The following is a 12425-nucleotide window of genomic DNA, read 5'->3' on the forward strand; positions in this document are numbered from 1 at the left end:
TTTTTAAAAAATCTCAATTTCTCGTCGGTACGGATGTGACTTTCCTATGTCTCGCATGTTTTGACTTTTCCATAAAATATGAGAACCATATTCAATTGAAAAAACTACTTGCTTATCTTTCACCTTTAAGAATTTCTATCAAACATAAGATATTTCTTTAATATTAGGATAAGTATTACGGGTAGTTGCATGTACATGCAAATAATGCATATAGATGCTGGTTTGTGGTAATGGGTATTGGTTGGTGAAAAAAAGACCTGTTTCAGATCCCAGCCTAGACCCATTGTTGACCTAAAATTTCGACCCATGGAATGGATATGGATATCATTAAAATAGGTCAGACTTAATCGTACGTGATTATATAAAACGAATGGTTCAAAAGAATTACGCTTGTCCCTTAAATTCAATACTAAAAGCCTAAGGCTTGCTGGTCATCAATTTGGGTTAGATTTGGATATATATTAAGTTTAGACCTAAAACCAATTTGGATGGGGTTTAGGTCATGAGAGCCGAATCCAATGCCGATTGAGGTCAATATTTGTGATAGGAATATGGTTGTTTCTCTCCTATGCTAGATATGTAAAAAATATTTTTCTAAATATCATATATCCAGACATCAAGTATTCAAAAAAAATATTTTAGTATTTTTTTTCTGGGAACCAAATGAGCCTTTATTGTATCTACTTCACATGGAGCGAGATATAATGCACCCTATTGCCAAGGAGAAGCTAAAGGTCCAACATTAATCTTAGCTCTACCATCTAAAAATTTCTACCCTTCCAACCAAAGTTATCACCTTATATATCTCCGGTGCCGTGCCGTATAACAAGATAGTAAGTAATTAACTGCTACCGCTGCTATTTTAAATACATTCCTTAGTTACATTAATGGGTTGTCTCAGACTATTATAAGGACCTATTGTGAGTAGAGGAGACGGTTCCTTTTTTGACCTACCATTTTAAATTTGAGTAGTGTTTTAAATAACTTTTTTCTCCCTAAGGAAAAGGAGACCACAATTCCTCCTCTTTCATTCAGTACTGCTAAGCATGATTATCTTATCAGAGCATGAGCTTAGTCCCTTTTAACAATTAGAATGCCGATCACAATTTGATAAACAATGACACCACTCAATCTTCATCAATTTTTTCTATGGGAATAGATTCTTGACATCATCTATATGCATTGATAATATTTTTGCCCATTGTTCTCCCCCCCCCCCCCCCACAAGGTTTTGACCATGAAAGTAGTTCCAACTAAATACATTCGAGCAATTTGAAGAATGAAAAGTTTTTTGGAAAAACAAGGTAAGATTTTTAATGGGGCCATCACTGGAATAAAGGAGGTAATACCAAGCGCCAAGAAGTAATGAAGGTCCTGCACCTAGATTAATGAAAGAATAGAAAGGGGATGGGGCCGGATTTAATGGAACCCACCACAAAATGGCTGGTGGAAACTTATTATCCATAGGTTCTACGTGAAGGATAATTTAGTAGTTAGCTCTAAATTTCATTATTAGAGTTGAAGAAATAAAGAGCTTCATCTTAAAAGGACTTCAAATAAAAAAATATACAAAAAATAACTACTTTCTAAACAACTTCATCTAGCAGGGCATATCATATTGGCATTCTTAATTAATGGCTACCTTATTTGCTAATAGTTGATGAACAATAAACTAGTATGAATTGGATGGGTCCATAAGACCATAACACAGTTTACTACAATAATATAAAAAGATCAATGAATTAGGAATTCTATGATTAATGAGTTTGCATATGCTAGAACTTCAAAATCACATTCTTCTTACCAATTTTCATGTTATTTGTCTCATACATCTTAATAAATTAAAATATTTAATCTAGTCTTGCAGTGGTGGAAACCTCGCGCACCAGGATGATTTTTTTTTTTATTAATTAGTATAAACTTTCGCATCTATCCTAAGCAAAATAAATTCATTGAGGAAGAGCGAATGGAGACTGAACAAGACAAACTGAAAGAACAACCCAATAGTATTCTTAGTCCTTGTGGAAATCTCTTTTTAGTCCCTTCACAGGATAGAGGTGGCACATCAATTACACACTTGGCCTTCCTCTGAGAAAACATTGCCATAGCATTCAACCCCTTCAACTGCTCCAAATATGGTGCACCTAAACTAGCACTCATACAGTGAGCTCCACTCGAATGCAATAATTGAATCAAATGCAGTTAGACATAACTTCATGCTTATCTTTGTACGCGACTTTAAAAGCATGCCTTAGTAAGACAAATGGCTCCGATATTTAATACTATAGTGACTTACAATTATAACAAAGCTTATCTTAGCATTATTAAAATTGCAACCTAGGGGACATCTGTTAGAGTTGTCATATATATAATTATACAGTGACTGGTGATAGATACTGGGATTTTCATAGGATGGTCAAAACTGCCATCAAGAGATCTTCCATGATCAAAATTTCCCAGCAAAAAAAGTTGTCCCCCACTCACATAATGGCCAATGAAACACAACTAGTTTGTGGAAGTTCGTTGTTACTCGTTGCATGCGTGCAAGCCATGCACTTGTTATTGTTGAGTCACACCTAATTGCCTATTTTTGAGTTTATAAGTAGCTTTGCCTCCTTTCAAAGCAACATAAACTTTCTCCTCCATCCTTCCCCCTCTCTCCCTTTGACTCGAAGAAGATAAAAAGAGATGGCTCTCCAATGGTTCCTCCGAGCAACTAGTACCCAAATAGTTGGACACCCAACCAAGGAGTATCCAAAAGAAGACAAAGTGAACCAAGGGAAGATGCTTAGCTGCCCTGATGGAGATAGCGAGAGCTCAGTGAGTGGAAGGAATCAGAGTTTGAGCTCTAGTTTTCAAGTGCCACTCCACTACCCCCGCTACAATAAGGAGGACTATGATAAAATGGAGGACTGGAGGTTGGATCTGCTGCTAAGGGAGTACGGTTTGTCTTTTGATGGACCCCTTGAGGAGAAGAGGGCATATGCCATGGGGGCCTTCTTGTGGCCTAGCCAACGCTAAGTTGGCTTCTCTAGGCTCCTTTGGCCAATAGATCTCTGCTTAAACAAGAGCGAGATGAATGGAGTTTGTTGATATGTATATGTATCCCTTGAGCCAAGAGATGGATGGAGTTTGTTCATTAATAAGGTCTCTAAGGGGTAAGCTCCTTGTACTTGTGTAGTGTAAATATGTGTTATTGGGGAATATTAATGTTTACGTCAAGCTGTGTATCTATATTAAACCTTTAGTTGGGCTTTCTACAGATATATAATGCTCGTTCTCTCCAATTTCTTCGAACCATTTTGTTCTTTGAAGAAGAAAGGTATATGAGATTCATAAAGTCCGGGGTGTTGATCAATGGAACATGTATTCCTTGTTCGAACTTGGAATCAACTATTAAGGAGTCCTCAGACTGAGAGGCAAAACCATTAGGTGCAATTAACTCGTAAGTATATTGCCATGTTTATAACAATCTTTCATCTTTTTTGGATACTGTCGGTTCCAAGCTCAAGCTTGAATTCACCTTAAGTCCCATCCTAGTTTTGTTAGCTTATCTTTTGTTTCAGCAAAACCTTCCCAAGTTTGCTTAGGTGAAGCTATTCTGCAAAGAGGGCGTTTCAAATCCAGTCCTCGGAGTGATTGAAATCTTTCCTTGGGTGAAGATATTCTGTAAATGTGGCATTCGAGTTCTGCACTTGGAGCTAATGAAATCTTTTCTTCGTGATAAGAATTATGATATAAATTTGGAACAAATCTGCCTGCCTGAATAAAAAATTATTCTCTTTGTTCACCACCATCTTACTGCACTCCAGCTCTGATTTATAGGAGAGTGCTGGCCAAGTCAGTGTTCCATTAGATTTTCTCTCTCTTTCATTTTGTGGTACAGAAAACATTGCCTCATTGTGAAGCTGAAAGCAGCTTGAATCCCCCTAATTTATTTAGCTGTTGGCATAAATTATAAGTGAACTAGCTGAGGGTTAAGCGTTTCATAGCTAAATAAAAAAATTTATTATGTATCTCAATTGGAAGAACTGCTTACAATGATTGTTGCAAAGGATCAATCCATGGTCTGAACAGAGACATTAAGGCATAGAGATGCAAATTGGATTGGGGGTGGTTGGCATAATTGGAAGCGTACGCGATTTTTAATTTCTTTTTCTTCTTATTATATATGGCTGTGTTATAGTTTGTGGACCCGGAGTTGCATCAGTCCTGACTCATTGTTACACGTAGCTCAATATAGAAATCAAGGGAAAGGTAGCCACTCTTATCACTAAACACGGGAGCTTTTCTATTAGGATATATTTTGAAGTTCTCCAAACAAGATTAGGAGAAGAGGATGAATTTTTATTCCGACCAAATTTGTTTGATTTAATTGGAGATATATATTCATAGCTGCTTGGTTAGGCGGTGGGAAGGGGAAGAGAGAGCGGTCGGAAGTTGAACCTGACTTTTTTCCCTTCTCTTTTTGTATTTCTACTAGAGAACTTTGTGTTCTCTAGTTCTTGGTGTCTTCTTAATTATAATTTTGATTAGAGGAGAATAATTCTAAGCATTCATTCTAATAGGAATCTTTCACCATCTCATAACAATGGATACATTATTCATGTTTTATTTTGAATGTATACTAGCAGTAAAATTGTGTGTTTGTCTAATAAATTTTAAAAATTAGCAATATATGTATGCATGTAAATGGAAAAGATGGCAGCAAACATCTTCTCCTCTAGATATTATATTAGATGGGATTCAAGAAACTCCTCAGTACATGGCACAAAAGCACAGGAGCAGCTCTTTAAATTTCAATACAGACTAACCTAGGTAATATCAAGGGGGGCCAATTGGTATCTGGTTCGACTGGTCACAAATTTTTGTCACCAGGTAGGTTTGGGTTCGGATTGCATCTTTGGCATGAAAGAATGGTTCACCTTTTTTTTTTTCACTATGCAGCAGATGAAAGAAAGTGATTGGAGTGAAGAATTTTATGGATTTCTGCAAAATCGGCAAAATCTGCTCTCATCTGCTGCACAAAGCTTCGATCGATATCGTGCGAAAGATACAACCTGACCGAGTTTGACTCCTAGAGGTGGAGGTATTTCAAGGGGGTAGTGGATAAATTATGATCAATTGGGTGAAATTCTAATTTCAGGTAGTCCCCTATGGTCCTCTGACAGTAAGAGTTGATATATATGTATGCATATATGTACATATGGTCCTCTGATAGTATGAACTGATGTATCTATGTATGTATGTATGCATGTATGTATGTCCTCTAATGGTAGGAGGTGATATAGTTTCATCTGGATCATGGTCTTTTATATGGAAACGACCCCATGAGCACATGCATTTGAAAGGTTTGCTCCATTTGCTCACAAAAGGAAATAACGCCAAAATTCAGGCATTTGGGTCATGGTCTTTGATGGAAACGACCCCATGAGCACATGGGAAAGAGTCCAGAAGTTCTCGATACTTGGACGGCCAAAGCTGTGGAAAATGCCCGACAACTACTTGACCCTTGGGAAGGAAAAACTTGAGCGAGACGCGTCGCATTTCCTGACCATTTGTTAGCTCCAGCGGTCCATTCCCTTCCCTCCAACTAGGTCTTTTGGAATTAATTTTATCATCTTAAGCATTTGGAGAAGCACCTTTCAAGGTTCAAACGACTAGGCTACAGTGTTAGTTGTTTGGATATGTACCACATGAACGTTGAAAGTCCTAATTAATCTCTATCTAATATAAAACATACATACATGAGCAAAAGAATTTTCCAAACCTTGGTTTTTATTTAACAAGGCGGTTGTTCATCACCATCTAGGATTGAACTTGAAACCTCTTACCTAAAAACTAGATTTTCATAAAACTCAAATCATGTAATAGGGTTCGCATGAATGATAGATGTGTAGTCATGCAGTGGTCGAGTTCATGCTGGCCAACTTGCGACCCAACAAATTAGATTTCCACAATCCTAACCAGTCAACTAGCTAAGCTACGAGCTATCATCCAAAACTAGGTTTTCGTAAAACTCAAATCATGTAATAGGGTTCGCATGAATGATAGATGCGTAGTCATGCAGTGGTCGAGTTCACGTTGGCCAACTTGCGACCCAACAAATTAGATTTTCACGATCCTAATCAATCAACGAGAATCCTTTACCAGCTGCCATTGTAAAAATTCAATGGTCCCCACTTCCGTTTTGCTAATTAAAGACTTGGACCGGGACAACTCCGAGAGTCGTTGACTGACTCATTGACTCGGGGTCAAACTTGGATTGTAGATCGCATCTTCCATCTCTACTTCGCCCTCCCTTCAATTATACGGCCCCTAAAAGCTTCCTTGGCCTTCACGCATTTATATTTAATTGAGGTATGGGCCCCATCAGTGATGGGACACCAACTTAGCAGATGACTCCAAATGCTGTGCTGAGCCCAACGACTGACCTATCGGCAGAGCCAAGGACATGGTTGGAAATTTCCTGCCAATCATGAGAATAAATAGGATTTTCCCCACAATCCATCGCATTCCCTTCTCTTCGCAATACAAAGAGATTGATAGAGAAATGGGGAGGGATCCCATAGAGCAACCTAAGAAGCTTCAAGCCATCACCAAAGCAAGGGAGCCAAAGCCATTAGAGAGAGCCCTCCAAGTCGTCATCCTCCTCTCCATCCTCTCTTTCCTGCTCTCCAACTACCCTTCATGCCTCCACAACATTAATCTCTCCTCCACCACAGCTTTTCTCAACAACCTCGACTGCTTCATCAACAGGAAAGCCATCTTCCTCTTTTTCAATGCCATTCTATTATTCTTAGCCAAAGACTCTGGCTTGCTCGGTCATTGTAGCTCCCCGGTTAACAAACCATATGATGAACTCCTTGCGAGGAAGGGAGATCATCGATGGCCGCCGAAGCCTGAAACTATGGAGATTGAAGCAGATGTTGCCAAGGAAACAACAGCGAGTGGTCAGTCTTCAGAGTTAGTTATGATAGAAGGAAGAAGAGATGAGGGAATGGCTGCTACAGGGATAAAAGCGCATGTTGTGGAGGAGAAGGCTATAGTGGAGAGTGGCAATGCTTTGGAGCTAGTTTTGATAGGAGGAGGAGGAGGAGATGAGGAAGCAATGGAACTTGTGGGTGTGGATGACATGAGAGATGCTGATATTGAAGAACTGAATGGAAGGTTTGAGGAATTTATTGAGAGCGTGAAGAGAGAGTGGAGAATGGAGGCTCGACAATTAGTTATGGTATGATATAAATGGGTGAATAGAGCAGAGAAGTGCTGGAATTTTTTTCCTTTCAAACCTTTATTTGTAAGGCTAGTAATGTTGATCATTTATAACTTGATGACGCGTGTTAAAAGGCGTCGATCTATCCTGTAGTAAAAAGCTGATTTACATGAGGATACAGAGCACATATAGTTGTACGCTGAAAATATAAAGATCTTTCAAATCACTAAGATCGTTCAGCTTGTTGAATAGCTTAACTTGTCACCACTATTTTTTACAAAAAAAATTATCACTCCTTTATATTTTTTTCTTACAAATTCTTTATAAATAGTTTCAGTAAAATTTTTCTTTTCTAATAATGGCCGGATAGCTTTGCCTCCCCCTTCATCAATTAAAAGATCAGACTAGATACACTCTGATTTTTGTGGCATCAAGAATCATGGCTTGGTACTCATTCAACTATTGTGATTACCACTGGAAATATGAGCAGTTGAAGTGTGCTTTTTTACCTGATCCACTGTCCCAAACGTGGGTTTCTACTTTCTATTACCTTTTTTTTTCATTTCCTTTTTACCTTTTGGGAGGCTTCTTGGAGCTATTGCAAATGGTAAAGCCCAATTCGATAATCCACTTCTAACTATTAATTATAAGTTCTAAACTCTGAGATTTCTTGAGTGGAATATCCATTGGTTAATTTGGTTTAGCCAAATTGGAGCCATCTAAATTCACACAACCTCACCAAACTTGACTTGTTTAAGATAATTTGGAAAAAAATCATGACTACAACCTTTGTGGACCTGAAGCTAATGCATACTCTTGGATCTTGATTGGGTCCAGAAAGCAAGACCGAAATTTTGGATCTTCTACAAAAAAAAAGTAATTGTTGCATTTGCTAAGGATATGTTTGAATACAAGGATGCTACTTAAAAACTCGCTTTTTATGAAAACTGTATTTCTTAATTTATTTGTTTCATGAGAAAATTGCTGATTTTTGGAACTTGTATATATATATATTTTTTGAAAAATTTTCCATCTTCATGGAAAAATCTTGCTTTTCCTCTTCCTTTCCCATTAATCTCTTTGTAACCAAACATAACTTAACCGAATAGTTAATTAGTTAACCAACAAATTCTTCATTTTTGGCATAAAAAATGTCCATAAAATGATCTGAATCATAATTAAACAACTTGTGCTAAGGACTAATCCATAATTTGAAAGACAAGTAGATATTACCAACTTCCAAAATGTGGATTATATAACGCATGCCATTTTTTCCCAAGTCATGTAATTTTTTGAAGATGTTAAAAGAAAATATTATATCATAGTATAAAATCTAAACTTCCAAGAAGTTCGTCCCTATTTCATTAAAAAAAGAAAATCATCAACAAAGTTTGTATGTAAAGCTCCGTATTTTCACGATTCTCCACGACAGTACAACACTGTGTTCTTATGGCATATTCCTAGTCCGGAGATGAAACCTAGGGTAGCGTGTAAATTACCCCTACCGACGTGACCGTAACTCGGCAACTAGGTGGGTGGCAGGTTCCAGTCACCTTCCAATACCAACTCTCTCTTGCTTTGCCCTATCCTGGAGGCAACACATGTCATCAGGGTCTGCTGGTCTGCGGAATATTTGTAAATATAAAGAGCTTAATATATGCCAATGCCATTCTGGATAAACGACAGGAGATGAGAACAAGTAAACAAGGAAATTTGTGCTGCTCCAAGGGTGTAACGTACCCTGAGTTGTCGTGATGCCAGATGAGGACAGAGTCAAGTTCACGTTTCCTTTGCGAGTCAAAGTCGTGAATTGATGATATAGGCATGATAGATTCCTCCAAGGCTAAGTTTTGGAGGAGAAGAGGACGCAGAATCCTATGTAGTTTCATAGTTTTGGAATAGGAGCGAAGAATTATTCATAGAGCCAGCGTTATGGCATCAAAAAATTAATAAATTATAGATATTGTGGTACATTAGTTCTCCGCATAGTTTTTAGTTTCCCTCATTTGATACATATAACGAATCAAACCTAAATATGTTTCTCAGGCACCAGGGGGTCAGACTGGAGGCAGCCAACGGATCTTTAAGTAGATTATGATCGGTGCTGAAGCCAAAGCTGCGTGTGAGGGTGTCTCCTATGCGAGGCAAGTATTGGGCATAGATTGTATCGTTCTAAAGAGAAATTTAGCCACGGTGATCGAGTGGATTCAGAATCGGGAGCATGCCTCATGTGGGATGATATACAATATCTACCGAGTTTTGGGGGAGTGCGCCTCCCAGCTAGCTACCCATGCCTACAGGGAGGCAAACAGTACGACAGATTGGGTGGCTTCCTTTGCGGCTCAGCATTCCGAGGATTTCATTTGGGACGACCACTCTTTGGTTCCGTCTCCTCTGTATTCTCTTATCTTCCTTGATCTTATAGGCTGCACTCACATCCGTTGTGTGTGAGTCGCCGTTGTACCAAAAAAAAACCCTAAATATGTTTGGCTGGGATGGGATCATGCTTGATCCTATGCAGTCCTGATAACCCGAATGCATTCAGAAAACTTTCAATCGAGCCAACCTCGACCTAATTAGCCAAGCCATACTCGTTCACTCCAGACCCAACCTGGTTGTGAACCTAGCATTTTTAGTGCTCTGAAACGTGCTCCATATGCAAGTGTAGTTGGCTATTGCATTTTCAATGTTCCAGTTAGGTTTTAAGATAAAAATCTTATGGTCTGGTGATGGATAACCTAATTATCCATTTGAACGAGCATTTAGTAACATACATAGGTGCTTGCATGTGTATGCATGCCTTCTACCTAGTGCTTGCATGGGTTGATCATATATCACTAGTGGAGTTTGCTTACAATAATAGTTATCATTCTAGCATCCACATGGCACCTTATGAAGCCCTGTATGGAAGAAAATGTCGGTCTCCTTTACATTGGGATGATGTTGGAGAGAAGAAGTTGTTGGGCCTTGAATTAGTTCAGAGTGCTAGGGAGAAGATTCTACTGATCAGGAAAAGGCTCAAGGCAGCTCAAGATAGACAGAAAAGCTGGGCAGATAAGAAAAGAAGAGAAGTGAAATTTCAGGAGGGGGACTTTGTATTAAAAGTTTCACCCTCGAAAGGTGTTACAAGATTTGGAAGACATAGTAAATTAAATCCTCGCTACATTGGACCCTTTGAGATTCTTTCCAGAGTAGGGGAGGTTGCTTACAAACTAGCTTTGCTACCAGAGTTATCCAGTGTGCATAATGTCTTTCACGTTTCTCTTCTACGGAGATACATTCCTGATCCCAGCCATATAGTACAGCACGAGCCCCTGCAGATTGATAGAGACCTGATTTATGAAGAGTATCCTTTACGCATCATTGATCATAAGGAGCAGGTCCTGAGGCGACGTATCATCCCCTATGTGAAAGTTCAGTGGAGCAACCATTCGGAGAGAGAGGCCACATGGGAACTTGAGGAGGATATGCGAGCAAGACATCCGTAACTCTTTGAGAATACAGGTATGTAAATTTCGAGGACGAAATTCTAATAAGAAGGAGAGAATGTGATAACCGCCCCACTTGCAAGAGAAACGGAGGGGGGGAGGGCATTACACCATCGTGCAGGCGTTCGTAACGCCTGATGGTGGGCGGTTACAACCGTCCGCCTTCCCAGTGATCGAGGCTACAAGAAGCCCCGATCGGCTACCATTTCACCACCCGTTCATCCTCCTTCTCCACTGTTTGTCTCCCTCTCTCACAATCCTCTCTGATTGGCAGGACCCGGTGTTAGACCCACGCCGCCGGAGTAAAGGGCCGCGTTGCCGGAGTAGGAGGCGGACGTTCTTCTTCAAGCAGGTAATGCCCTTACTCATAGTTATTCTTTGTATATCTAGTTTAGAAATTAAATCAAATAAAAAAAAAGAAGGGGGAAGGAAGATGGCGGCGGGCGCCGGCTGCGATGGCCGCAAGCTGCGTCGGCCGCAAGCCGCGGCGGCAAGAGAGGCCGTAAGCTGCGGCGGCCGCAAGGGCGGCCGGTGCCGGGGAGCGCCGCCGGCTGCGGCTCGGGCCCTCCCCGAGCCAGATTTCCCGTCCGCGGGAGAAGAAAAAAAAAAACTTACTGGTGGTTGATCCGCAACCGCGGGCGCCGGTCTCGGTCGTGGGCCGCGGGTCGCCGGCAGCGGGCCGCCGATGCGCCCCCGAGCACGACCACGGGCACGGCTGCGGGTGTGGCCGTGGGCGCCGCAGGCTGGCCGTCGGGCGCCATCGGCCGCTGCCCGTTCTTCCCAAGCCTCCCGAGCTCGCCCTCCTCCCTCCACGGGAGAAGAAATGGGAAGAAAGGGGGAAGGAGAAATCGGGAGAAGAGAAGAGAAGGAGAAGAAAAAGAAAGAAGAAGAAAAAAAAAGAAAAGGGAGAAGAAGGTTCGGGAAGGAAGAAAAGAAAAAGAAGAAAAGAAGAAAAAGAAAAGAAAAAGAAAAGAAAAGAAAAGGAAAAAAAAGAAAAAGAAAAAGACCCTTAACGGGTCCGACTTAACGGGTCGGATCCGAGTTCGGGTCCGAATCTATTAGGCCCAAATAAAAGAAAAGAAAAATGGGTTTAGCCAAATTTGTCTAAACCCGAGCCCAATCAGAATGGGCTAAGTCTGAACGAACCCAAACTGTGAATTGGGTTAAATCCGAACCAAATTAAGCCTAATTGAGTTGGTCTGAACCCAATCAAGCTGAGTTAGTCTCGGCAGACCCAAATTGAATATGAATCAAGCCAAATTCAAAATCAGTTTAACTAAATTGAGACCAAATTGACTTCGGGTTGACCCTGACTCAAGCCTAAATCAGCCACATTGACCCTGGACCAAAATTAAATCTAATTGGACTTGAAATTGAGCCCAATAACCTAATCAGAAGACTAAATTGACCCGAAAGGGCTAGACCCAATTAAGAACCGAGCCCAATTCTTTAATTAAAGACCCAATTGACCTACATGAACCCAATCTGGTTCTAAATTGAGTCCAAGGGCTCTAAATTAGGTAAATTGGACTTGAGATCCAAGCAAGTAAATTCATGTTATGATAAATTAGAAAATTATGAAATAAATAGAGAATAATGTGACCCCTATGTGATTTATTTAGGTGATCAAGGATTTGTCACCCGGACGTAAGAAATTGGCAAGCATATTGCTGTAAGTAACCTTGGCACTGATCTTAAAGTTTTTAAATTACTGTTTATTT

At 40.1% G+C, this 12425-nt stretch overlaps 1 protein-coding gene across 1 annotated transcript; it reads left to right on the top strand.

Moving 5' to 3' along the window:
* The first annotated feature begins 10098 nt into the window (after positions 1–10098).
* Positions 10099–10704, top strand: LOC120113327. The gene has a single exon (XM_039134469.1). The coding sequence runs from the start codon at positions 10099–10101 to the stop codon at positions 10702–10704; it is 606 nt and encodes a 201-aa protein (XP_038990397.1).
* The last annotated feature ends 1721 nt before the right edge of the window (positions 10705–12425 follow it).

Source organism: Phoenix dactylifera, chromosome 15 (genome assembly GCF_009389715.1).
Source record: "Phoenix dactylifera cultivar Barhee BC4 chromosome 15, palm_55x_up_171113_PBpolish2nd_filt_p, whole genome shotgun sequence".
Classification (NCBI taxonomy): Eukaryota; Viridiplantae; Streptophyta; class Magnoliopsida; order Arecales; family Arecaceae; genus Phoenix; species Phoenix dactylifera.